Source organism: Camellia sinensis, chromosome 4 (assembly GCF_055761805.1).
Source record: "Camellia sinensis isolate YWXY chromosome 4, ASM5576180v1, whole genome shotgun sequence".
Lineage (NCBI taxonomy): Eukaryota > Viridiplantae > Streptophyta > Magnoliopsida > Ericales > Theaceae > Camellia > Camellia sinensis.
Genome location: NC_138964.1, coordinates 101,438,873 through 101,466,442, shown reverse-complemented (window position 1 = coordinate 101,466,442; position 27,570 = coordinate 101,438,873). Strand labels below are relative to the sequence as shown.

At 40.7% G+C, this 27,570-nt stretch overlaps 1 protein-coding gene and 1 long non-coding RNA gene across 5 annotated transcripts; one reads left to right on the top strand and one right to left on the bottom strand.

Moving 5' to 3' along the window:
• Window positions 1-405: 405 nt before the first annotated feature.
• LOC145823397 (uncharacterized) lies at window positions 406-25,970 on the bottom strand. Its single transcript, XR_014365683.1, has 3 exons — window positions 25,271-25,970; window positions 1,641-1,785; window positions 406-708 (listed from the first exon to the last, which is right to left on the bottom strand). It is a non-coding gene; the product is annotated as an uncharacterized LOC145823397 (long non-coding RNA).
• On the top strand, window positions 5,104-10,551 carry LOC145824739 (kinesin-like protein KIN-6). 4 transcript variants are annotated; one of them, XM_082925421.1, is made up of 10 exons: window positions 5,104-5,574; window positions 5,693-5,921; window positions 6,769-6,819; window positions 6,975-7,057; window positions 7,140-7,254; window positions 8,951-8,999; window positions 9,104-9,305; window positions 9,494-9,557; window positions 9,735-9,788; window positions 10,072-10,551. In XM_082925421.1, exons 3-8 carry the CDS (start codon window positions 6,811-6,813, stop codon window positions 9,501-9,503), a joined length of 468 nt encoding a protein of 155 aa, XP_082781547.1. In that variant the 5' UTR covers window positions 5,104-5,574; window positions 5,693-5,921; window positions 6,769-6,810; the 3' UTR covers window positions 9,504-9,557; window positions 9,735-9,788; window positions 10,072-10,551. The 4 variants fall into 4 exon arrangements, with proteins under 4 accessions (XP_082781547.1, XP_082781546.1, XP_082781545.1 ...); XM_082925420.1 differs by lacking the exon at window positions 6,769-6,819 and having other exon boundaries at window positions 5,749-5,921; XM_082925419.1 differs by lacking the exon at window positions 6,769-6,819 and having other exon boundaries at window positions 5,698-5,921.
• Window positions 25,971-27,570: the final 1,600 nt, after the last annotated feature.

Here is a 27,570-nt window from a genome sequence, read left to right as displayed (position 1 = left end):
TGTTATTTGAGACGGCAAAAAATACCGTCGCTAATAGTCTTTTTTTGTAACGGCAAAAACACTGTTTTTGCGATGGTGTGGTGCCGTCGCAAAAAGTATTAAAAATATGAAAATTTCTATTTTTTGCGACAGTTTAATACCGTCGCAAAAAGTATTAAAAAATAATAAAATTTCTATTTTAAATAATAAAATTTCTATTTTTTGCGACAGTATAATGTCGTCGCAAAAAGTAAAACCTGTAACAAAATTAATAAAAATATTAAAATTTTCTATTTTTTGCGACGGTGTAATGCCGTCGCAAACAAGAAAAAAAATCCTACGATAAAAATATTAAAAATATTAAAATTTCTCCATAATAATATAAAAATAACAATTTCTTCATAATAAAATATTTTTCCATTCATATAATTACACATCAACAAAATTATCCCACTACATAATGTTCCATAACACATATATAATGTTTAAATACATGATTTTGTTCATAATTCAAAATCACATAAACCAAATTTCATTACTAAAATAATAAGATACTTCATAATAAAAGATTTTGTTCACAATTTCTTCATAATAGCGTAGTTATGCATTGTCTTCCTCAAGCTTATTTACTCTGTTTCTTCATTCTACTAGTATCCTTTCAGATTGTGAAAGCTTTTCCAAGATATCTTCCTTCTCCTTCCGTGATATCTCTGCCTTTTGATGTGCATCCTGGTGAAAACAAAGACATTTTCATACACAAGAAACTGGGGAAAGAAATTTATCCAAAGATACTTCCGTGTTTTTAAGCTTAGTACAAAATCTCAGATTAACAACAAAAACTTAATCAACAAATAGATCATATAATAAAAAAAACCTATAGAGAGACAAATGTCATTCAAATAAAGTGAAAACCTGTTTAAATATATGGGCTAAAAATGTTGGTGACATTTATATTGCACATACACACAACCAGGTCCATTGATAAATTCCACTATCAAATGATGAAAAGGACTAATATTGATGCATCATTGGATCACCATTACAAATGAAAATGAACAAATAAATTTGTTATAATTCTAAAACAAATGCAATACAGAAAATGAAACCATAACACTGAGAAGTGAAAAAGTACCGAACCAGACAAATAAATTTGAAGTGCACGACCAAACAAATAAAATATAGTTACATCCAAACACTAAATAAAACTTCTATATTATAAGAAATAAATCATGATCATTGCTTAGCCTGGTTAGGTTCTTTGTCAAATATATACTTTGAAATTTCTTCCCCTAGTCTAACTTATGCTATTACATATGTGAAGGTTTCTCATGGTGTTGACCCAAAATGTCTCATATTTTGGATTTTTCCAAAATACCCTTATATTTGGTGTTTTTGTTAAATTATAGAAAGAGGAGGATGGGGCTCGAATCCAAGACCATAGATGTGATAAATAAAACTCTTACCACTTGAGCAACATACTATAAATACATTTTTTTTGTCATTATTCTTATAATATTACTTTTCTTCAAGTTTTTCACATATACAGGGGTCATAGTCAACCATTCAGACATGTTAACCTTACAATAAAAGTTAGAAAGAAGATCGTGCTTAGCATAAGACAGCAGAACATAGTAAACAGTCAAGAAGTTGTGATGTCCAACCTTATCTAATAAATGCTTCTTAAGCTGGCTTAGTTCTTGTAATGCTGTCCCTTTGTTGGCCAGTCTCCTTCAAATCTTTCTCCACTTTTTGCAAAGATAGTTCCATCTCTTCTTTTTCAGGAAAACTTCCCAATGACTGGGCATTCTGCACCGAAACAACCATTGGCATGATGAGAAACATGAATGTAGACGCGCCCGTGGGCCTCATGCTATAGTTCGGACTCGATTTTGTTTCGCGGTTCTTAATCTGAACCAAAGAGTCCAAATCCGGAAAATCGTTTTGAGAAAACAGATTTTTTTTGAAAGAAGTGCCAAACATGGACTGCTTTGCTAGATACAGAGTCGCCACCTAAATATTTTATTTTGGGGGAATTTAGCAAACCCTGACTCGGTGCCAAAGGCCACGTGTCCGTCATCACCAAAGTTGCCTCGGCTCGGGAACTTGGGTACTGTTGGGAAAGGTCAGCTATGAGCACCCCCTCTCGCCCGATCCGAAGATCGGCCTCTACTAACCATGATATCCAATTTTGAAAACGTTATGTGTTCTTATTCCGGTTATTAGCCTAGAATTACTATATTATGCGCACAGCAAACAAGTATAGACCAAATCGCCTAAATTGGAACAAAACATTGCATGTTTGTTTTGAAAATGGTTTGCTACTCGCAAGTAGGCTAAAATGTAGGTTTTGCCACCCTCGAGTGGGCTTTTAGAAAAGATGGTTTTGCCACTATCTAGTGGGCTTAAAACTCATAGTTTTAATGCGTCATCCCAATTTAGGTAATTTAACCTCCATCCACAGGCATTCAAGCAGTTATATCACATAAGCAGGTAGCCTCATGGTAATCATGTTGTTATGGCAACACTCACACGCATGCGGTATGCTAAAGCATAAATGCTTACCGAGTACTCCGAGCCAAAACAAAAACTAGTTAATAATCATATGCATGATCCTAGTTCATGTTAAGATGGCTGATGCAACACATGCCAGATGCGACTAAGATAGGCTCGGCTAATCTACAATGACATGTGAAATGCTTCAACTAACACGTATTCAATTTGGAATTGAAATACAAATGCAGTTAGAATGATGCGTAGAGCCCGGTGCATGCAAGGCAAATGTATGAATGCACGCATGCATAGCATAAGGTATGCTAATTTAAATATGACCTAATACTAACCATCAAAAGCAGGTAAGTAAAAAGGAGAAAGAAGTGGGGGTTGGAAGACATGCACACACGCACCCACACTTATTACAGATTTGCCCTCGCCCGGAGGGACCAAAAGAATAATACAAACTGAATAAGTGATTAACTACTCTAGCTAATTAAATATTACAAACCCTTAATTAATTAAACAAATTAACTAAGCTACTGAAGCAGTAAAGGCCTCGGGAAGAGGGATGAATGCAATGCATGCTCGGCTCTGCTCGGAAGTCCACTGCCATGCACAAGTTGCCTCTGTTTTCCCTGCTTTGCTTATCTGAAAATGGCACAATTTTCAGGGTTTCTTCTCTGCGTGTTGTGGAACACCACCGGCTAACGGGGAACACCACCGGCCGAGGGAGATGACCACCGGCCACAAAATTGATCCATCGGCCAAAACTATTTGCCGGTCGGCACTGAAGATGGCCGGCCAGCCAAGTCTTCCTGCAGAAACTGGTTTGACAGCAGCAGAGGATAAAACATGGCAAGGCAATGCATTTTAAGCAAATGTGTGCACAACCACACCCCTTATCATGTTTATGGCTCAAAGGAGCGTGGCACTTGATTCTCGAACCACCAATCATGCATTTCAATGCATGATGGCCCAAAAGCCAAGTATGCAACTTCGATATCAAGTGAAATGCAAGCACAAGACACATCAAAGGGACCCAACCTCAATCATGGTTGATCAAGAGGCGAGGCAATGCACAACAATGCACATGCGACCTAAGCATACAAGCAAACATACAAACATGCAATGCAACTACATGGCACACACAATGCTAACAACATAACATGCACAACACATTGAAACATGGCATACGCAATGCAAGATGGACTTATACCAATGTGAATGGGCCTCAGCCGCACTCACATCGGTGGCCATGAGATGAAAATGAGACACTCGAAATGCGTGCACATATGCACGCAAACCGAGGACCGAACCTACGGCACCGAAATGCCACTCTAATGAGACATGGCAAAGACATGGAATATGATATGAAAACATGCAAAAATCAGTAGCAAAATGAGGGGGGAAAACAGCCCCGAAACAAGGCGAAATGGCACCCGATGCATGGAATTTCTCCCGAAATGCAAAACTAGGTACATGAAATGGCCTGCAGCTATACAAAGCATGCATCATTGGTACATGGAATGAAAACATAGAAGCAAGGAAGCCCCAAAATAAGCATTTTTACAGTTCAAATCATGGCCAAACAGTAAGCACAAGTGGGACTAAATTATCATACAAAAATGGCTCCGCAAGGGAGGCAATGAAGCAAGTGGTAGATGCAAAGCCCAAACAGAAAACGACTCTTCTACAACATTGAAGAGGGACCAAAAATATGATCTCTTACATATTATGGAAACCTCCAAAACAATATACAAGTATGCTCAAAATGCCATGCAAGGTAGGGCCCAAAAGAGGTCAAAACACAAAGTATACAAAACATTCATCAAACAGCCAAAGACCCTTAATGAAACATGACAAGGGGGTCAAAATATGGCCACTTTCAGTTCGGACCAAGGTCTAAAAACAGAAGAAAAATAGGCTAAAAAAAAACATGCAAAAATGGGGACCAAAGAGGGGTATAATGACAAGTGGCACATGGAGGTCCCAAACAGTGATGAGCCCTTCTTCAATGTTGAAGAAGGACTCAAAATAAACCTATCTACAGTTTACATCATGCTCCAAAACAGATCACACAGAGGCCAAAAATACTATGCAAGATTATGGCATACAAAGGGGTAATGAAGCAAGTGCAAGATGGAGGCCTCAAACAGTGAGAGGCCCTTAAGAAAAAGTGAAAAGGAGCTCAAAATAAGCCTAGTTCCAGTTAAGGCCGGAGCTCAAAACAGCAAGCATGTATGGCTTAGAAATGATACAAGAATAAGCTCAAAAGAGGGGGAATGGTACTCACCCTTGAAGACCAAACTTTAGCAGCCTTTTGGCTTGAGAAAAGGTGCCTCCAAAGCTCTGAGAAGGCCCTCCAAGCTGCTGGAATGGAGTGGTGGTGTGGTGCTATAGGGTGTAGTGCAAATGGAGCAAGGATTTTAGGGTTTGGAGGCTTGGATGAGATAGATATATGGAGGATTGTATGTAATGCTCCGGCTGGTTTTCTAACCTAGTATAAGGAAGAGGAGAGCTTCCTTTATAGAGCCAAGAGACTAAAGCTTCTCTTAGAAGCTTCAAACTAAGAGCAAAGATCCTCCATACACGTGTATGGAGGATCCAGTCTGTGCCCTCACTACAGGAAAAAGGGCCTACTGCAGCGATTCTTTTATGGCGTTTTTGTAAACGCCATTATAGATGGATGAAAGACAACGTTTTCAAAACGTTGTCTTAGAGCTCAGTTGAACGGCGTCGTATTGGGTGTATATGTTGACACCATCCATACTCCGTTTCTCACTTTCTCTGTGTCTCTTCCGTAGCTCGGTCTCTCTCCGTCTTCCAAAGCCCTCGACTGATATTCATCGAACCAGATCAAAGACACACACACACACAGTCTCTCTCTCTCTCTCTCTCTGCTCGCTTGCTCGATTGCAGATTTTGCATTGTATATTCGTCGAACTCTCGATCTCTGTTGCTCTTCATCGATCTGTTACTGGAGAGCTTTGATCAGTCTCTTCATCGAACTTGAACTCAAACTCGATCTGTTCTTCATCAGATCGCAGATCCAAAATCGATATCATTCTCGAACCAGATCGATCTCTGTTGCTCTTATATCAGGTACAATTTTCATTCTCTTAATCGGTGTTCGAGTTTGAACCAGATCGATCTCTGTTGGTCTACTTTCTCATTGTCAAATCTGCTGATTAACTCTCTAATTTTTTCATTTTCAAATTAGATCAGATCAGATCGTTGAACCAGGTCATAACTTTACGCTAACAGCTAGTTTTGAAGGTTTAAATGCTTCAAGCTATGATGCTCTTGTGATCCCGGGAGGCAGAGCTCCAGAATACCTAGCATTGGATGAGTCAGTTATTAAATTGGTGAAGGAATTCATGGAGGTTGGAAAGCCGGTAGCATCAATCTGCCATGGACAGCAGATTTTGTCTGCTGCTGGTGCTCTCAAGGTAGATTATTAACATTTTTGTTGCTTTAATATGAAATTTTGTTTAGAATATTTCATTGATCCAACATTTATAGCAAGAAAATTCTATTTTGTGCTGAACTTATCATCCATAGTAATTACACTTTCAATTATTGCTTCATTAATTCTATTTTGTGATTTTTTTAAATTTCTTGATTAGTTTTTTTAAATTGATTATCATCCAAGCCTTGCTTATACTTGTACTCTAATTGAGTAGAAATTAGAGTAGAAGTTTAAATGAAAAGCTTCATTTGATATGAAGCACTCCAATGGATAAACTAAAATTTGAGTAAAATTCCCCATCTAAAAAATAAAAAATAAAAATAGAGCAAAACTGCCAAGAGTCAAGTTTTGAGCGGATGCTAGGAGTTGGGAGTAAAGGAGAATTTGGCAAATTTGGGTAAGAGCACCTGTCAAGTTTTGATTGGATAGAAATTTGAGTGAAGGAAATGGGTGGGGGGGGGGGATTTTAGTGGTTTACCCAAATTTAAGTTTATACAATGGCGTCTTTGAGATTTGCGGTAACAGGAGATAGTGTTCAAGGGCAGTTTGTAGATTGTGTTCTATAATTTAGTTATGATGTTTTGCATCAAAACTTTGCAATTTGAGCCTACCTTGGGTTTTTTTTGACAAAAACCTTTGCATCCATAACCATGTTAAAGCATCATATGCACACAATATATGCACACCAATTATTACCTCAAGTTTCCCCTTATATTGCTTCAAGACATTCCATAAAGCTTTAGCAAAATTTTGCATAATCTTGTTTGTTCTTTCTTTTGCCAATTCAGTGGACCCTGAATTTGACTTTGGTGTTAATTTGTAAACAGTTAACTCGGTATTTACGAGATTACTTGGAAGGCAAAAAGTGAATGGCTTTGGTATGCTGTTTATGTTACACCATTAGTTTGTATCGTTTCTTACATTGCACTTTGGGAACACTAATTTTCAGAGGACACTTTATGGTTTACTTAAATTTTTTTGCACTTTTATAATGTTATGAGCTGGTCATATTGATTGGTTAGTATATTTGCAGATTTTAACTGTGAAATCAGGAGAGGAAGACTATCTTGATTCATCCTTTCTACTAAGACAGGCTTCACCTTATATGAAAATCAAGTAAAAGTTTTCTTGACTGCCAAATATCCTTCTACTTATAATAAGCTTTACAACTGATGGGCATCATTGCTCATATGTGTAGGTTTAATAATGTCGAACAACCGTTAAATTCGCTTTGTACTAAGAGGCATTTTCAGACTTTGCCTAGAACAGAACAACTCAAGAGAATGAAGCTTACTTGCCTTGAAGCATGTTCGGTATTCAATCTGCCCTTCTGAATGTAAATCTTTTACATATTCATTTTATTGGATAAGTGTGTAGTTCGGCTTTAGCTGGAATAGGTCGGTAGGTTTCTTTAAAGGGTGCTCTCTGGTCATTTTTGGGAGGTCTTGTAACTCTGCAACTAACAATTCCCTGGATATGTTTTATGCCTTCAATTACATTGTTATGAAATCGGAAGATCATGAAAATTCATGTCATTGTGATGACTAGACTTCTCCTTGTTTACTAGGGCATGCAACATTCTTTTGATACACGAGGAGCTGCACATTTTAGACTTTGTAGGAAGTTAATACACAGAATATAACCTGTTTGTGGTTTCATAGTTGATGCCAAGTCCTGACTTTGGCACCAGATGTTAAGCCAGCTCATTTTTTAAATGAGTTATTGTCTTAAGTGATTTTTTCTTCTTCTTCTTCTTTTCTTTTCTTTTTTTTTTTTTTTTTTTTTTTTTGGCAATTTGGTCCAAGAAACATCTAAAAATATAAGGTGTCGCTTGACAATGTTGACAGTTTACCTATTCTGTTGACAGAAAATATTGAACAAGTTTATGTTTATTTTTGGAAAAAATGTAAGCAAAAACATATTTGGTACAACATGTGTTTTAAAAACAACAGAAAGGGGTGGCCGAAAGTGGTTGGGTTGAAGATGGTGGCCGGAGGTGGTTGCTAGTTGGTGGTGGAAGGGAACTGATATATCACATTTTTAGACAGTCTGACCTTGAATGGGTGATTCTGATTGTGATCTATTGGAGGTGGTGACCGGAGGTTGTTGCTGGCTGCCAGAGGTGGTTGGCAGTGGCCAGAGGCGATTGTCTGCTGTGGGAAGTGGTGGCTGCTTGCAGGAGGTGATGGCCGAAGGTGGTTTTTTGGCAACCAACCAGCTGCTGCAGGTGGTTGCCGAAGGTAGTTTCTAACAAGAGGTGGTGGCCGTCGATGGCTGCTGGTCCTAATAAGCGGTGGGTGGTGGTCGGAGGGATGGGTGAATGAGGAAGGAATGAAACCTTTTTTTTTTTCTAAACAAGTGAAACCAACTTTTTGTAGTTACAAAAATTAACTAACTTTTGTAAACTATTTATAAGTTTTTGAAAATGAAAATAGATACCAAATGGATTTTTATTTTTTGTTTATAGTTTTCAAATTTTTTTTTTTTTTAAGAAAATTGTAAACATAAACGTCACCAAACAAACCCTAAAAAAAGGATCAAATTTGAAAAAGGTCAACTAACCTTTTCAAATTTATCCATTTATTTATTATTTTTTACTTTTTTTTAATAGGGACTTCTAGACTGTATGCATCTAAAATGTAAAAATATATTAGCTTGCAGTCGGTACCAAGGAAGGGTGGGATGGTCCATGTTGAAGATAATGCTAGTTGAAGGGAGGCTGTAACTAACATGGGCTGAGACAATGAGGAAAAGACATTGTAGTTCAATTGAAATTATGATAATAGACCAGGCGGAATGGTCAGACAGGAGTCATCTTCCTGACAATTGAAATTATGATAATATAATAGGTTATGCCGGACTTTTCCATACTGTTCCCTTATGGCATTGTGCATGTGGGGTTAATATGTCAGTTATTTTCCTGACAATGGATTACACCTTGTATTGGTAACTACAGGATTGTTTATGTACATTCTTTATCATCATGTTAATTTTAGGCTTTTATTTCAGACCCATGGAGGGAAGGGTACTGGAGATGAATGTGAAGTTGATAAAGAAGGTTGTTCGAATTGCACCCTATAATTCAGCTTACACCACTTTGTTATTTTTTACTCTTTGATTTCTATCAAGAACATGGGATATATTTTGCTTCTTTTGAAACAGAAACCCTTCCACAAGAGGTCAAGGAGGTTAAATCTCAGATATGTTCAGATCATCTGGCAACAACTATTAATTGGGAAGTAAATGATGGTACATCCCTTGAGGAAGGGTCCACTGAATTGGCAAAAGAAAGAACAAACAAGATTATGCAAAATTTTGCTAAAGCTTTATGGAATGTCTTGAAGAATATAAGGGGAAACTTGAGGTAATAATTGGTGTGCATATATTGTGTGCATATGATTCTTTAACATGGTTATGGATGCAAAGGTTTTTGTTATGCATTTTAGCTTAAAGATTCTTTACGAACACTACTTGAATGAGTTGATCATTGTGCAATACTTAAATGAGTTACTTCAAAAGATATACAGATCAACTCTTCTTGATGTGGTGCAGGGGAAGTTGATTGAGATTCATTTTAGTGCAATGGGGAAAATATGTGGCGCTCAAATCCAGACTTGTAAGCATGTTTACATCAGAAAGTTGCTAAAGACTCATTTTCTTGTGATCCTGTTTCAATTGTGTTTACTAGCTTGATTGTATTTTTTGAAAATGTACCAACAAGTTATCTATGAAGTAGAATGAATAAGGTGATTTTTTTTCTATCACCCTTGCTTCATGTCATGGTATCCTCCAGGTAGCTTGCCTAATACATCATCGAGTATTGGTTCAACACATGACACTACTGCTGGTATGAATTATTTTATTCAATTGAATTACTCCATTAGATTTCTTTGTTAATGTTCTTTTTTCTTTTGATGTTTTACATTTCTTTGTTAATGTTATTTGTTGATTGGCTTCAGGTTCAGTCTAGTTAGTTGAGTTCTATGCTGTGCATGGTCATAAACATTTTAAGTCTTTGATTGACTTGGCTATTGCATATGGATTTAGATCATCATCAATTTATATTAAAATATTCAGCATTGGGAAGGTGTTCACCTGAAATTTTGCTGCATTTATTTGCTTTCCCTTAGGTGGAATGGTGAGAGATGCTTTGTGGAGAGTGCTTTTGTCGCTGATATTTTCAATATAATTGGTGAGAAATGCAATTAACTTGGAGTTTTCAGACTACAAGAGGTTGATAAACAATAGCATTGTGCTACAAAACATCAGATTTTGAAGATATGTTTTTGCTGCTCGTTGCTTTCGGCTTAATAGCAAGTGACGAATATAGTGCACAGTGCACAACAGAATTGGGAGACGCAAAATCTGAAAATTGCTGCTCTTACCAAAGATATGATTTGCTTGCTCCCTAAGTTCGGAGCGATTTAGGAAACACAGACGATAGTTTTTTTTCATTTTTTTGTAAATCACAACTGTTTTGTTTTTCAATTTACTTTGTCATTAGGTAGAAATGAACTACATGTTTTGGATAATAGAGTCAATGATACTGTGTTGTTATGGGGCATGACTTGAATTGCAGAGATCCAGATATACTTTATTGTTGGGTATAATCACTGATGTTGAATAAGGGGTGAACAGCCCATAGAGATCAAGAGATTGATGAATTGATGGTTTTAAAATGTAGGACATTACTTGATTTGCAGGTTTTAAAATGCTACACACTTGGAAAAAATGACAGAAAATAAAATGTGAACATATTCATTCTAGGTATACTTACAACTGCAGTAATTTAGAATCCCCCCCTCAAAAAAAAAAAAAAAAAAAAAAAAAAAAAAAAAAAAAGAAGAAGAAAAAAGTGGCGTTTTTTGAAAAAACGCCACAAAATGACGACATTGTCACCACAAATTAAAAAATTTTAAAAATAAAAAAACAGTGGCGTTTTTTGAAAAAACGCCACTAAATGACGTCATTGTGACGTCACACGTTAATTTGGGACGGAGGGTGAGACGGTCGTCAAAGATTTTGCGGCGTTTTAAGAAACGCCATCTAATATTTTTAACAACGTTTTTTAAACGTTGGGTAGCTATTGTGGCGGCCCTATCAGCGGCGAAAAGTTTACACGTTACTATAAGATATTACGGCGTTTTTCAGGCTTTTCGCGGCGTTTTCAAAACGCCGCTAAAAAATGAATTTCCTGTAGTGCCTCCAGCTGGCACAACTGGCATCCACTCAATCTGTAGAATACTCCGGAAGGTCGTCGGCCAGAAAAATGGTCGGTCGGCTAAAATAAATGGCCGGTCGGCACAATAAATTGCCGGTCAGATAAATAGAGTGCCGATGGGTGGTCGATGAGGTTAAAAAGTGCTAATGGATGTCCAGATTGAAGCCCCGGAAGTTAGCTTTCCAATGGCACAAACCTTGCATTAAAATTCCTCCTGTGGAAAAAGTTATGCCCATTTTGGTGAAGCCGCGCAGATTCGATCCAACCAGGATGATGCCCAACTTCAGCTGATCATATCTCCCCCACCCAAACTTGGCTTTAAGAGATTCTTGAGTGCAAAATGAAGCCCCAGAAGTAAGCTTTCCGACGGTGGTGGCCCCATAGCTAAACTCCAAGTGTACAGACAGATAAGCCCGATTCAGTGAGGGCTGCTCGACTCGCTTCTACCCTGATTCATGCCGAACTTCTCCCAAACTAGTTTTTCTCCTCTCCTTTCCTCTTTTCTTCAACTCCAAACCCCTAAACAAAGTGTTTTGAAAGATTCTTCAAAGATTTTATCTCTCTTTCATTCATTTCCACTTCGTCCCTGCTCGGTTTACCGAAAAGCGCAACGTTTGACAAAATGCGAGCCTCGGAACATCGCAGAAACTTTATTTCAAAAATGTTTTGAAAGAGAGGGTTTTAAGGTCTAAAAACCATTCAAAATAGTTTTGATCCAAAAGGGGTGTGAAGTTGGGATTTGGCTCTCTCCTTGCCGAAGAGATTGAACCTTTGCCCTGCACATCTTTTACCACCAAGTAAACCATCAGTAACGCCCAAGTCTTAAGGGCGGTCAAAAATGGGGTGTCTACAGTTGCCCCTCTTTGACAGAACTCGGAAGTCAAGAAGTGACGTGAGTGAATGTCAAAGCCCAGAGACGACCTATTTTTGACCAGGCCGAAGACTTGGACAAACAAACAAAATATGAATGAATGAATGGTTGTGCCCGCAGGCTGCCTACGTATCCCTTTGCAAGGAATCAAACCAGCGTAGTTTAGGGGCAGGATGCAAATGATATGAAAGAAGGCTTTGACAATTGGACTTATACGCTACGCGAAGCCGGTTTGTATTCAAAACAATGCTATGTACTAACAAGTACAAGTGAGGTGTGCAAGATAGCGCGATAGGATGCATGCAAAATGCAAGTAAGGTGCACAAAACAGTGTGACGCAACGTACTGACAAATGCTACAAGCATTTTCTATGCAAGATGAGAGAGAGCATGTAATGAAATGCACAAGATAGTGCGATGCGCAAGAGAGCGCGAGTGATAAACTGCACAAAATAGTACGATGCGCAAGAAAGCGCGAGTGATTTGAAATGCACGAGACAGTACGATACGCTAAACAGCCCGAGTGATTAAACTGCACAAAATAGTGCGATGCGCAAGAAAGCGCGAGTGATTTGAAATGCACAAGAAAGTGCGATTGAGGTGCGTAAAATAGCGCAAAATGTAAACTGCACAAAACAGTGCGATGCGAAAAATAGCGCGAGTGATTTTGAACTGCACAAAACAGTGCAATGCGCAAAATAGCGCGAATGATAAACTGCACAAAATAGTGCGATTGAGGTGCGCAAAATAGCGTGAATGTAGCTGCACAAAACAGTGCGATACGCTAAACAGCGCGAGTGATTTTGAAATGCACCAGAAAGTGCGATACGCTAAACAGCGCGATTGATTTTGAAATGCACAAGACAGTGCGATACGCTAAACAGCGCGAGTGATTTTGAAATGCACAAGACAGTGCGATACGCTAAACAGCGCGATTGATTTGAAATGCACTGAACAGTGCGATACGCTAAACAGCGCGAGTGATTTTGAAATGCACAAGATAGTGCGATACGCTAAACAGCGCGAGTGATTTTGAAATGCACAAGATAGTACGATACGCTAAATAGCGCGATTGATATGCAATGCACAAAATAGTGCGAGTGAGATACAACCACAAGATGCACAAGACAGTGCTAGTGAGATACAAAGTGTAAGTGCACAAGACAGTGCGAGTGAATGCATGTTCTATGCAAATGAGGTGCATTTTCTATGCAAGTATAGAAGAGCGTATTTTCTATGCAAAAGATACGAGCATTTTCTATGCAAGAAACAGGAGCATATTCTATGCAATATTGAAAGCATATTCTATGCAGAATCGAAAGCAAGCATATTCTATGCATAAATCATAACGATGCGCGGCACATATGTAACAGAAGTGTATATGAAAGTGCACATTCTATGCAATGGAAGGGCATCAAACACGTACTCTGGTGCCTCCGATTTACCTTTCGGAGGACTTGGCAATACGCTCAGCTCAAAAGGGGGCACTCTGTTTATATTGGCGAGAGATAACATCTGCATGTGAAACCCTCGGGTGCTGCTTAGACTGCCACTCTGACTTGAAGCAGGCTTACACATGGGGTCGAGATACACTCGTACTCCAGAGAAGTGGCGAGGCCTGAGAAGGTGCACCTGGAGTGCAGTCTCGGAATTTGCCAAAGCTGGAACGCCCTAAGATGCTCCAAATTTTCCTTTTTTTCTTTTGCTTTGCAGTCTGGAACCTACATAGCTTCAGATAGGTCCTCGTTGTACTGTTCACACTTATCGGGGGTGGACCCTGCAGTTTTATGAAAGAACAAATACTGTTTTGCACAAATGTGGAGAATAGCACAGCACTCTGAGCACAAGATGATTTTTTGGAAATTGAGAAATGAGTTCTTAACTAGGTATTGAGCCGACGACTGGCCACAGCCAAAATGACTCGACAAGGGAAAAACAAAGGTAAACAACCTAAACACATCGAGTAACACTCGAAGCGACTCAAAACAAGAATCGAGACAGACAAAATAAAACACAAGACTCAAATGTGCACATGGAGCCTGTTTCCCCGGGTATTGTTTCCCACCCTTTCTCATTTGTGATTCTCACATCACTCGGCCCTCAGGCTCCGTTTTTCTGAAAGAAAAAATCCCTTTTTCTCACTTTTTCTCTCAGCGCACATCTCTCTATTCTTCAATCTCTCATTTTAAATCCCTTCCCTGGGTGGTTGATGGATAAACAAAAAGTTGCGAGCTCTTGCCCCTAGCATTCCGCTAGATTCTTCTTCTTGTTTACGGCAGTGAGTTTCTCCCAGAGAGGGGCTGTGCTACAACTGGACGGGTAGCAGATCTGCAGCTGACATCGGTTGACGATGCTCTGCTAGGGAGTTTGGACGTGATCAGATCTGTCCAGATAAAGGAGTGGAATATCCTAATCCATTCCAATTCGTGCTTCGCACTTGGCTTGACACCTCGTTGCTTGGAGGATGCGAGAGCTTTCTGCCCTTTTGCGGATAGCTTCAGTAGTGCCCTTTTCTGGCAGGTATGGTGCCCTTCTTGGAAAGTATGGTGCCCTTTCTGGCAAGTATGTTGACAATGGGGAGAAGACAGAACACCTGACTCAACTATGCCCCTAGGTCATCATTTCGACCATTTTTTGTTTTTGGCTTTCTACTAAAACAATTTTGACCAAAATGAGAGTTAGATTGACATGCTTGTTCAATTTTCTGATTTAAAATCATGCAAGTCAGGCTATGAGCACTGAAAATTTTCCTTTTTTGGGTCCAAGAAATGGTCCAGTTTTTGGAAAAGATGGAACAATTTTCAAGAAAATTAGTCAACTTCAGTAAAAATTCTCAAAAACTATTTTTGCAAATGGCTAATGCTTAACAAGCACGGAACCTACTCTTGAGATGCGCAACTTCAGATCCGAAGAAAAATTGCCCCTTGCTTGAAAAGAGCTGCATGGCAATGGAATGTTGCCCCTTGTTTGAATGGCACCGCGGCACACTGTATGGCAACGGAAAGTTGCCCCTTGTTTGGATAGCATCACAGCGCATTGCAATCAGTCCTCAGAGTGACGATGACAACCGAACTCTCGGATACAAAGAAGGCAAAGATGATCAAAACCATCACATGGACACAGTTGATCTTGGAGTGTTTTACGGCTGGACTTTGGAATGAAGTTGCCTACGTATCCCAAAGATGAGAATCAAGCCTTACGTAGTTCGGGGTTAAGGTACACTCGGGTATTTAACCTCTCCTTTTGCGCTCTAACTTTTGCCAAGGCCGCCCTTCCGGGTTTTCAACCTTGCGAGCTCTGTTTTTCTTTTCTTTTCAATTCTTTTCATTTTTTTTTTATCTTTTCTTTTCTTTCTTTTTTTTTTCTTTTCTTCATTTCTTTTTTGTTCTTTGCATTTTTCTTCTTCTTCTTTTTTGTTCTTTTCCGTTTTTCCTTGCTCTAACTTTTGCCTGGGTCGCCCTTCCGGGTTTTCGACCCAGCGAGCCTCTCAAGGGTAAAAGTGTAGCTTTGTCCATGTCAAATGGTTCTGAGATCTCGAATCCGTCTGAATCCAGGAGAGTGACTGTTGTTCACTGACAATGCAGGAGTCCATCCCATGGGGGCTGGATTTGCCCCTAGTGTTGTGGATAGGAACTCTGTAGTTCTTCAGCAATACTTTCTTCTTTCTTCTCTTCTGGGGTTTGGCATTCTTGCCAGTCTTCATTGATTTGCAGGACGACCAATCTTCGGCTCTTCGAGCACATCTGGCATTTTTGCCCCTAGTTCCAGGGATACTTCTGATCTCGCTTTGCAAGCTTCTTTTGGCGACATCTGATCCCCTTGATCTGACTTTTCTTGCCCCTAGTTTGAGGGTTGCTTTAAATATGGCCACACAGGCCTCCTTTGATGGTTGACCATTGACCATTCTGAATTTAAGTCCAAGGTTTGAAAATGAGGGGTCGAGTCCCGAGGCTGAGAGCGATCCTAGGCTGCACAATCTCAAAAGCGATTCCACACAGGTCTTCGCAGGATCGCGCAAAACTTTTTTTTTTTTGAAATCTTTTAAGAAAGCGACTAGTCGCTCGCGCTGAAGACAGTGTGGGACCAATCTGCATCAAACCAGGATCCTTCTCAGTACTCACATTAACAAGCATGATCTCGATCATTAAAGGCTTAGCATGCCTCTCTTTCTCTCGAATGATCAAATTTTGCAAAACCCAAGGAATTCCTTCCTCTTCGTTTTCACCGCAGTGTTCAAAAAGTTTTGAAGAATTTAGGTCAATGCAATGATTTTGGGGTGCAGAAGAGTAGGCAAAAAGTACTACCGTTTCATTCAAACTTTCCGGCACAACTGGCACAAGGAAGAAGCAAGCACGAAAGCATGAAAAACCACTGTCGTTTCATTCACAACTGTTGGTGTAACTGGCTCCATGGCAGAAACAGACTCAAAAGAAAGCGAAAAGACAAACACAAAACAAAATAGTGATGCCCGAGGTAACACCCCCGGAATCACCTGACTCTAACAAAACAGGACTGACTCGATACAACAAGACAGACCTGACCGACTTAGTACAAAAAGACTGACCATATACAAAACAACAAAACTGACCCAATACCCAAGTCAGAAAGTACAAAAACTAGTGTTCGCACATTGCTCAGAATTGTACATGCCAAACGCCACATCTGAAGTAAACTGAGCGCCGCCCGCAGGTGGTTCATTCCCCGATCGCACCGCATTATCCCCCAGGTTCACTGATCCAATGACAATAGACTTTGTTGAGTTGGTGCGACGATGACCTTATTGTCAATCAGATCTTGTTTTTCGTGGCGAAGACGGAAACAACCATCAGTGACATGGCCGACTTGCTGATGAAAGGCACAGTACTTGGTCGGATCATGGGAGGAAGGAAGTCTATCTGGCAGTGGTCGCGGCTCCAGGGGTTTCAGATCCCCCTCTCTAATCAGGACCCTCAAGGCCGCTGATAAAGACATGTACAGTGGTGCAAACACCCTCTGGCCTCGAGGTGGGTATTTTGAGATTTGTGGAGTTTTGCTGGATGCACCAGCAAAGGGATTGGTAGGTGCTGACTGGGTTTGCTGATCTCTTCCGAGCAAGGGTTTAGAGCTGAAAGGAACATTCCTGGTACAGTGGCCCTTCTCCCGGATTGCCCCTTGATTCAGACTGCTCTCATTCTGAGTGGCGAAAGTGTCATCTACAATTTTTGCAACAACTGCGAGTACTTGCTGTTTGTTCAGCCCTTCGGCTTTCAAAGCCTCAATATCCCACTGAAGGTGTTCATGGGGACCAATGCCTGCCCCTACCTTGTTCTTACCACTTGCCTCCACTTTGCTAAGGGATTGGCCTTCTTCAAATGCAGCCCGTCCTGAGGAGCCTTTTGACATGAACTCCCTGGTATGTGACGTGGTCGATGATGGGGCCAAAACTCCAAAGGCCAGATCTGCCACAGTTCTCTGAAGATCTTCGATCATCTTCATCAGCTCAGAAGTAGTGGGTTCATGGGTTTGAGATAATTGGGGTTCAGATGCACCCATCATGCATAAGTCCATGCTTTCCGGGATAAACACCTCAGGCTTGGGTAGATGGGCCGGGGTGATGTATACACTGGGGTCGTAAGGGACGGCCAGTGTGTGGATCAGATTGAGATGTGGATGAGGTACTTGGTCATCGGGGGCTGAAGGTGGAGCTATCGTCCGGTTGTCGATGAGATTTTGGACCTCATGACGAAGGCGGTAGCAACGGTCGGTGCCATGACCGCGCTGCTGATGGTACATACAGTACTTGGAGGGATTATGTCTGGCTGGAAGTGGGTCAGGCAGAGGTTGAGGATCGAGGGGTTTGAGATGCCCTTTTTCCATCAAGGCTTTTAGTGCGCTAGTCAGGCTCAGATAGAGGGCAGTGAAAGTTCTGCCCTGAGCTCAGGCTGGGCCGGCTGTTTGTAGGCTTGGTTTGGCAAAAGGGTTGGCTGTGGCGACTGCATTGATCTCGGTGGGTTTGGGAATGACGCTACTACCAGCATTGGTACTCCCTGCAATTGCCTTCCTTGTCGATCCACTTGTTCTGGGAATGATCCCGCTGTTGAACGCATTCTCGACCTGAACCCCCAGTTCATGCAAACTTTTGAAAGTGAATAGTGGAGCGACTATCAACTTTTGCAACATATCGTGCTCGAGGTTTCGTACCATCATCTGCACTTGATCCCTCTCAGAAGGGCGATCTGTCATCTGTGCTGCCTTTGCTCTCCACCTCGCAACGAATTCCACAAAAGGCTCTGTTGGGTTCTGGCGGGTTGTTTCAAGCTCTTGCATGGTCATTTCAACTTGGGTATTGTAGGAATACTGATCGACAAAGGCCTCAGCCAATTCTTCCCAGTCTTGCTTCACTTTATCTTCCAACTTAGCGTACCAAGTGGCTGCTACGCCCGACAGGGTTCTTCCATACAGAGAGAGTTTCTGTGGCTTAGTCAGACCCATCGGCTTCAGGACATCCAAGAAAAGTCGGATATGTACCATTGGATCTCCAGACCCGTCGAAACGGTCAATATATGGCATTTTGAATCTGTCTGGGAGCCGTACGACAGACTCAGTGTGCCCATCCTCAATGTCGGGAAAGGAATTAAGGCCCTGTGCCTTTTTTAAGTGCTTTTCAAGGTTTGTAATTTTCACTGCAGTCGGATTGAGCTCATTAACATCAAGGGAATAAAGCCTCTCATTAGGCTGCACCATGGGTCTGAGCATTTGAGCTTGAGTCAACCTTTCTCGAGGATTCGGACACTGCAAATCTTCAACTGGCGGAAGTGGGTCAAAGTTTGGCTGGGGTCCCAAAGCTGGATGTGAGGCAGACGCCCCAGATGGACGCTGCATTTCAATACTGGCCTCAGCCTGCATAGCAGTTCCTTGATTTAACGCTGCTATCACGGCCACAAATTCTTCCGAACCCTGTGCCATCACGGTCTGCTGAGTCTGAACAAAGGTGATGTGACTGGCGACTGACGGATCAAATGGACCGGTGAGCCCTGACTGGCCTTTCTTTGCCTTGCCTCAACGAAAGAAAACGGGTTGCCCTTGAATTGAATTTCTGACCTAACAAAGTCTATCAACACTAGTCCAATGTACCCCGGGGATATCAGAGCCTTCTGAAGCTATAGTTCCAGGGCTACCTAGCAAAAGAGAAAACAGACAGCATCTCAGCACAATTTCACTGGAACGAATTTGAGCACACTAGGATGACTGTACTCAATACTGATCACTGTTTCCCAAATATCTGCCTGTAAACTGATACCCTCGGGTAAAACTGATTCCCCAAATACTGATGCTGATGCCCACAGGCCTGATACCCAGACTTGTAAACTGGTATATGCGTTCCTGTAGAGATACACTCTAAAAGCACATAGCAAGTAAGAGAGAGCCAAAACACCCCTATGTTGGGGTAGGGTTTCCCTGTCCTATTTTGTCAGGAACTAGGGTTTCACTACGCACACAGCGGTTCCAAACAACCTACAATTGGGTAAGCAACCTGTCCTAACTTGGAATGGTCACTACGGATCCGAATATGCACTAGGTCAAATGGTCGAAAAGGGTGCCCCGGTAAAAACCGGGGTTTGTGTTCCCATACTGTCAGAGCCCATAACCGGTCAGCCTCATGGCATGCTTTGACAAAGTCAAGCCTCCGGCAAACCATTCAGGAATGGCAGATGGCAAACACGGTGTCCTAGGCGCACCAATGCACATGCAATGCAAAGAAACACATGAGTGTAGTCAAAAACAGATATCATGAGTTCGAGTCAAGTTCTCTAATTCCCCAGCAGAGTCGCCAGAAACTGTAGACGCGCCCGTGGGCCTCATGCTACAGTTCGGACTCGATTTTGTTTCACGGTTCTTAATCTGAACCAAAGAGTCCAAATCCGGCAAATCGTTTTGAGAAAACAGATTTTTTTTGAAAGAAGTGCCAAACATGGACTGCTTTTCCAGATACAGAGTCGCCACATAAATATTTTATTTTGGGGGAATTTAGGAAACCCTGACTCGGTGCCAAAGGCCACATATCCTTCATCACCAAAGTTGCCTCGGTTCGGGAACTTGGGTACGATTGGGGAAGGTCAGCTATGAGCACCCCCTCTCGCCCGATCCGAAGATCGGCCTCTACTAACCATGATATCCAATTTTGAAAACGTTATGTGTTCTTATTCCGGTTATTAGCCTAGAATTACTATATTATGCGCACAACAAACAAGTATAGACCAAATCGCCTAAATTGGAACAAAACATTGCATGTTTGTTTTGAAAATGGTTTGCTACTCGCAAGTAGGCTAAAATGTAGGTTTTGCCACCCTCGAGTGGGCTTTTAGAAAAGATGGTTTTGCCACTATCTAGTGGGCTTAAAACTCATAGTTTTAATGCGTCATCCCAATTTAGGTAATTTAACCTCCATCCACAGGCATTCAAGCAGTTATATCACATAAGCAGCTAGCCTCATGGTAATCATGCTGTTATGGCAACACTCACACGCATGCGGTATGCTAAAGCATAAATGCTTACTGAGTACTCCGAGCCAAAACAAAAACTAGTTAATAATCATATGCATGATCCTAGTTCATGTTAAGATGGCTGATGCAACACATGCCAGATGCGACTAAGATAGGCTCGGCTAATCTACAATGACATGTGAAATGCTTCAACTATCACGTATTCAATTTGGAATTGAAATACAAATGCAGTTAGAATGATGCGCCGAGCCCGGTGCATGCAAGGCAAATGTATGAATGCACGCATGCATAGCATAAGGTATGCTAATTTAAATATGACCTAATACTAACCATCAAAAGCAGGTAAGTAAAAAGGAGAAAGAACTGGGGGTTGGAAGACATACACACACGCACCCACACTTATTACAGATTTGCCCTCGCCCAGAGGGACCAAAAGAATAATACAAACTGAATAAGTGATTAACTACTCTAGCTAATTAAATATTACAAACCCTTAATTAATTAAACAAATTAACTAAGCTACTGAAGCAGTAAAGGCCTCGGAAAGAGGGATGAATGCAATGCATGCTCGGCTCTGCTCGGAAGTCCACTGCCATGCACAAGTTGCCTCTGTTTTCCCTGCTTTGCTTCTCTGAAAATGGCACAATTTTCAGGGTTGCTTCTCTGAGTGTTGTGGAACACCACTGGCTAACGGGGAACACCACCGGCCAAGGGAGATGACCACCGGCCACAAAATTGATCCATCGGCCAAAACTATTTGCCGGTCGGCACTGAAGATGGCCGGCCAGCCAAGTCTTCCTGCAGAAACTGGTTTGACAGCAGCAGAGGACAAAACATGGCATGGCAATGTATTTTAAGCAAATGTGTGCACAACCACACCCCTTATCATGTTTATGGCTCAAAGGAGCGTGGCACTTGATTCTCGGACCACCAATCACGCATTTCAATGCCTGATGGCCCAAAAGCCAAGTATGCAACTTCAATATCAAGTGAAATGCAAGCACAAGACACATCAAAGGGACCCAACCTCAATCATGGTTGATCAAGAGGCGAGGCAATGCACAACAATGCACATGCGACCTAAGCATACAAGCAAACATACAAACATGCAATGCAACTACATCGCACACACAATGCTAACAACATAACATGCACAACACATTGAAACATGGCATACACAATGCAAGATGGACTTATAACAATGTGAATGGACCTCAGCCGCACTCACATCGGTGGCCATGAGATGAAAATGAGACACTCGAAATGCGTGCACATATGCACGCAAACCGAGGACCGAACCTACGGCACCGAAATGCCACTCTAATGAGACATAGCAAAGACATGGAATATGATATGAAAACATGCAAAAATCAGTAGCAAAATGAGGGGGGAAAACAGCCCCGAAACAAGGCGAAATGGCACCCGATGCATGGAATTTCTCCCGAAATGCAAAACTAGGTACATGAAATGGCCTACAGCTATACAAAGCATGCATAATTGGTACATGGAATGAAAAGACAGAAGCAAGGCAGCCCCAAAATAAGCATTTTTACAGTTCAAATCATGGCCAAAAAGTAAGCACAAGTGGGACTAAATTATCATACAAAAATGGCTCCGCAAGGGAGGCAATGAAGCAAGTGGTAGATGCAAAGCCCAAACAGAAAAAGACTCTTCTACAACATTGAAGAGGGACCAAAAATATGATCTCTTACATATTATGGAAACCTCCAAAACAATATACAAGTATGCTCAAAATGCCATGCAAGGTAGGGCCCAAAAGAGGTCAAATCACAAAGTATACAAAACATTCATCAAACAGCCAAAGACCCTTAATGAAACATGACAAGGGGGTCAAAATATGGCCACTTTCAGTTCGGACCAAGGTCCAAAAACAGAAGAAAAATAGGCTAAAAAAAAACATGCAAAAATGGGGACCAAAGAGGGGTATAATGACAAGTGGCACATGGAGGTCCCAAACAGTGATGAGCCCTTCTTCAATGTTGAAGAAGGGCTCAAAATAAACCTATCTACTGTTTACATCATGCTCCAAAACAGATCACACAGAGGCCAAAAATACTATGCAAGATTATGGCATACAAAGGGGTAATGAAGCAAGTGCAAGATGGAGGCCTCAAACAGTGAGAGGCCCTTAAGCAAAAGTGAAAAGGAGCACAAAATAAACCTAGTTCCAGTTAAGGCCGGAGCTCAAAACAGCAAGCATGTATGGCTTAGAAATGATACAAGAATAAGCTCAAAAGAGGGGGAATGGTACTCACCCTTGAAGACCAAACTTTAGCAGCCTTTTGGCTTGAGAAAAGGTGCCTCCAAAGCTCTGAGAAGGCCCTCCAAGCTGCTGGAATGGAGTGGTGGTGTGGTGCTATAGGGTGTAGTGCAAATGGAGCAAGGATTTTAGGGTTTGGAGGCTTGGATGAGATAGATATATGGAGGATTGTATGTAATGCTCCAGCTGGTTTTCTAACCTAGTATAAGGAAGAGGAGAGCTTCCTTTATAGAGCCAAGAGACTAAAGCTTCTCTTAGAAGCTTCAAACTAAGAGCAAAGATCCTCCATACACGTGTATGGAGGATCCTGTCTGTGCCCTCCAGCTGGCACAGCTGGCATCCACTCAATCTGTAGAATACTCCGGAAGGTCGTCGGCTAGAAAAATGGTCGGTCGGCTAAAATAAATGGCCGGTCGGCACAATAAATTGCCAGTCGGATAAATAGAGCGCCGATGGGTGGTCGATGAGGTTAAAAAGTGCCGGTGGATGTCCAGATTGAAGCCCCGGAAGTTAGCTTTCCAATGGCACAAACCTTGCATTAAAATTCCTCCTGTGGAAAAAGTTATGCCCATTTTGGTGAAGCCGCGCAGATTCGATCCAACCGGGATGATGCCCAACTTCAGCTGATCATATCTCTCCCACCCGAACTTGGCTTTAAGAGATTCTTGAGTGCAAAATGAAGCCCCAGAAGTAAGCTTTCCGACGGTGGTGGCCCCATAGCTAAAATCCAAGTGTACAGACAGATAAGCCCGATTCAGCGAGGGCTGCTCGACTCGCTTCTACCCGGATTCATGCCGAACTTCTCCCAAACTAGTTGTTCTCCTCTCCTTTCCTCTTTTCTTCAACTCCAAACCCCTAAACAAAGTGTTTTGAAAGATTCTTCAAAGATTTCATCTCTCTTTCGTTCATTTCCACTTCGTCCCTGCTCGGTTTACCGAAAAGTGCAACGTTTGACAAAATGCGAGCCTCGGAACATCGCAGAAACTTTATTTCAAAAATGTTTTGAAAGAGAGGGTTTTAAGGTCTAAAAACCATTCAAAATAGTTTTGATCCAAAAGGGGTGTGAAGTTGGGATTTGGCTCTCTCCTTGCCGAAGAGATTGAACCTTTGCCCTGCATATCTTTTACCACCAAGTAAACCATCAGTAACACCCAAGTCTTAAGGGTGGTCAAAAATGGGGTGTCTACAGTTGCCCCTCTTTGACAGAACTCGGAAGTCAAGAAGTGACGTGAGTGAATGTCAAAGCCCAGAGACGACCTATTTTTGACCAGGCCGAAGACTTGGACAAACAAACAAAATACGAATGAATGAATGGTTGTGCCCACAGGCTGCCTACGTAAAGGAAGAAGCCTCATTGTGTAAAGGAAGAAGGGAATATTGAAGCTATAAATCCTCTAAATCTTATGACGTAATATTCAATCCAATAATCTTGAATCATTTAAACATAAATTTGATGTTTCTAGCAATATTGAATTCAACTTTTAAGTTTTAGCATAACTCTATAAATTGAGATATAAAAGATGACATGTGATTAATATGATTTTCTACTTTTACAACAAAAAAAGGAGGCTAGAAAATGAAAAGTGAAAAACAATTTCTTGTGACCTAATAGATCTCAGTCAAGTGTTTGAATATATAAAAAACTTTTCTGAATAAAAATAATTTATTTTGCCCCCACACCCCAAAACAAATTCATGATCAGCCACTAAACAACTGCATTTACAGTACACAAAATGCATAGATTCATTTATATGCCCAAAAAAAAAAAGAACATTTTTTGCCCCACAGTTTCCAAAGCTATAGCAAACCACCTCAAATAACAAAACAACAAAACAAAAACAATATGCACAAACACCAATAAAAAAAATAAAATAATAAATTTTCAAAGAACAGAAATTAGCCCATTAGAAAGATCAAATATTAGCTGCAGATGCTACAATTTTGCTTTTTCTTCAAATCGCCATAATTTTCATTACCACCATGGCATCACCAAAGACTTTGCTTCATACAATCGTATTGAAATTAGTCTCGAGCGAAGCCACAAAACATCACAATCAGACAGATATAACACTAATAAGGAGACAAATTAAAGATTTTATATGTTTACATGACAATCAGACAGATATAATACTAATAAGGAGACAAATTAAAGATTTTATATGTATACGTGAAATTTATGTCAGAAGTGAACATCATCGAGTAACAGAATGTGGTGACAAAGACCTGAACACAATGATATTAATAAGGAAATCTAGAATAAAGGGTCTTCTTTTCTTTAGGTTGGGGGTTGAGGGTGTTGGGTGAATATCTTACATTCACTTGTGTGTACATGTGTAATCAGAATATTGATAGAAGCCCCAGAAACAAAGTTTATGCATCAACTCCATGTTTTGGTCCACAAACACCAGAACATTTCATGCAAAATGAAATAATACAACTTATGGATGTAATTTTATACTAAGGTACAAACTTACCAAAATTTCCCAGTTGAAGCAATAACTTCAAGTATAGTTCTGGCTTCTTCTTCGCTAATCTCATGCTTGTATTCCATTCCTCTGGAATTTTATGTATAATAAGGCTTTAGTAAATCAAATATAGTATGAAGACCCTCATAAAAACTTGCACATAAAGCTTTCAAAAAGGTGTTAGGTATTTGAATTGAAGACATATAATCAACTCTTTGATCCACACAAACCCACTGGAAGGGTAGGAGAAGAAAGAAACAAAGAAGAAGAATAAGAAGAAGAAAGGGGGTGGATGAAGAGAAGAAAAAAAAAAGTATTGCATACGATTACAGATGCGAAGAACCAAAAACAAGAAGAAGAAGAAGAAGAGATGAGAACGTGAATTATGAATACGATTACAGAGAGATATAGAGAGAGCAGAGAGAGGGCGCTTTCCTCCTTGTGATATGGAAGGGGAGAGAGTAATCTGACGCTGGGCATACACATCAGGTTTCTAAGCAGCTCCTTCGCCACTAGAATGAGAGCAGCAGAGAGAAAGCCAACGGAGTGAGAAACAAAAGAGTGAGGCTCCTTAACCCCGTCACTCGACGCCATCGTCTGTCGTGCTCACAGTCGCGAGAGAGACAGAGATGGGGATTTTTGGTTCAAAAATTAGGGATTTCAAATTTGGGGATTTTTGGTTGAGGGGGGAAAAACGAGCGGGAATGGAAAAGAAGGGAGGGAAGAGATTAGGGATTTTTGAGATTGGGGATTTTGGTTTGGGGTGGGGGAACCCGAGCCGGGGGGGGATTTGGAATTTTTTTTATTTTCATTACAAATGAATATTTAAATAATAAAACGACTTTTTTTTGGAGGGGGGATTTGGAATTTTTTTTATTTTCATTACAAATGAATATTAAAATAATAAAACGACTTTTTTTTTTCGCAACGGAGGATTTGCTAAAAAAATATTTTTTATTAAAATAATTTTTTTTATATAGTTAATGAATTTTTTTTTTCATTTAGTAAGGTTGAAAATTTATTTGTTTCATATTTATCTTAATGAATAAAAAATTATTATTATTTTTTTATTTGGTAGAAGTAGGGATAATATTTTCCATTAAAATAAATTTAATTTTTTGTGGTCAATGAAAAATATTTTGGTAGTGGTAAAGGAGATAGAATAGCGGTGGTAGAGGAGAGGTAATGGTAGTAGTAGTGGTGGTAGTGGAGTGGTAGCGATGGTGATAGTAATGATAGTTATAGAGGTGGAGTGACAACAGTGGTAGTAATGGAATGGCATTTGCAGTAGTGGTGAATGTGGTAAAGAAGATGGGTGGTGAGAGAGAGATGAGTAAGAAACAGATAGAGAAGAGAGAGAGAGAAAGAGAGAGAAGAGCGAAAGACTGACAAACAGACACAGAGAGAGAAAGAGAAAGAGAGAGAGAAGAGTGATAAGTGAGAGAGAGACAATGAAAGAAAGAGATATAGAGAGAGAGAGAGACAGGAAGAAAGAGATAGAGAGAGAGATGTAGAAAAATAGAGAAAGAGAAAGAGAGATGAGAGAGATAGAGAGAAAAGAGATGAGCGAGAGACAAAGAAAGAAAGAGAAAGAGACAGAGACAAAGACTGATAGTCAGAGAAGAGTGATGAGTGAGAGAGAGAAGAGGTAATATTTTGTGGTAGAGGAGAGGAAGCGGCAGTAGTGGTGAAGGTGGTGGATAAGAGATGATGGCGGTGGTGGTGGTGGTAGTGGTGGTGGTGATGGCAAAGGAGATTAGTGGTGAAGTTGTGGTAGTGGTAGAGTAGATGGAGTGGCAAGGGTGAAAGAGAAGTAATGGTAGTAGTAGTAGTGGCAATAGTGGTAGTGGTGGTAGTGGAGTGGTGGCGATGGTAGTAGTAATGGTAGTCGTAAAGGTGAAATGGCGACCGTGGTAGTAGTGGTGGTAGTAAAATGGCGTTTACAGTAGTGGTGAAGGTGGTAGAGGAGATGGGTGGTGAGAGAGAGAGATGAGTGAGAGACAGATAGAGGAGAGAGAGAAAGAGAGACAGAGAGAGAGAGAGAGACAGAGACAGAGAGAGAGGTGGTAGAGGAGATGGGTGGTGAGAGAGAGAGATGAGGGAGAGAGAGGTGAGAGAGATAGAGAGAACAGAGATGGGTGAGAGAGATAAAGAGAAGAGAGATGAGCGAAAGAGACAAAGAGAGAAAATGGACGACAGAAGAGATGGATGAATGAGAGACACAGAGAGAGATAGATAGACAGACAGAGAGAGAAGAGTGATGAATGAGAGAGAGAAAGAAAATAGAGAGAAGAAGATGAAAAAATTGG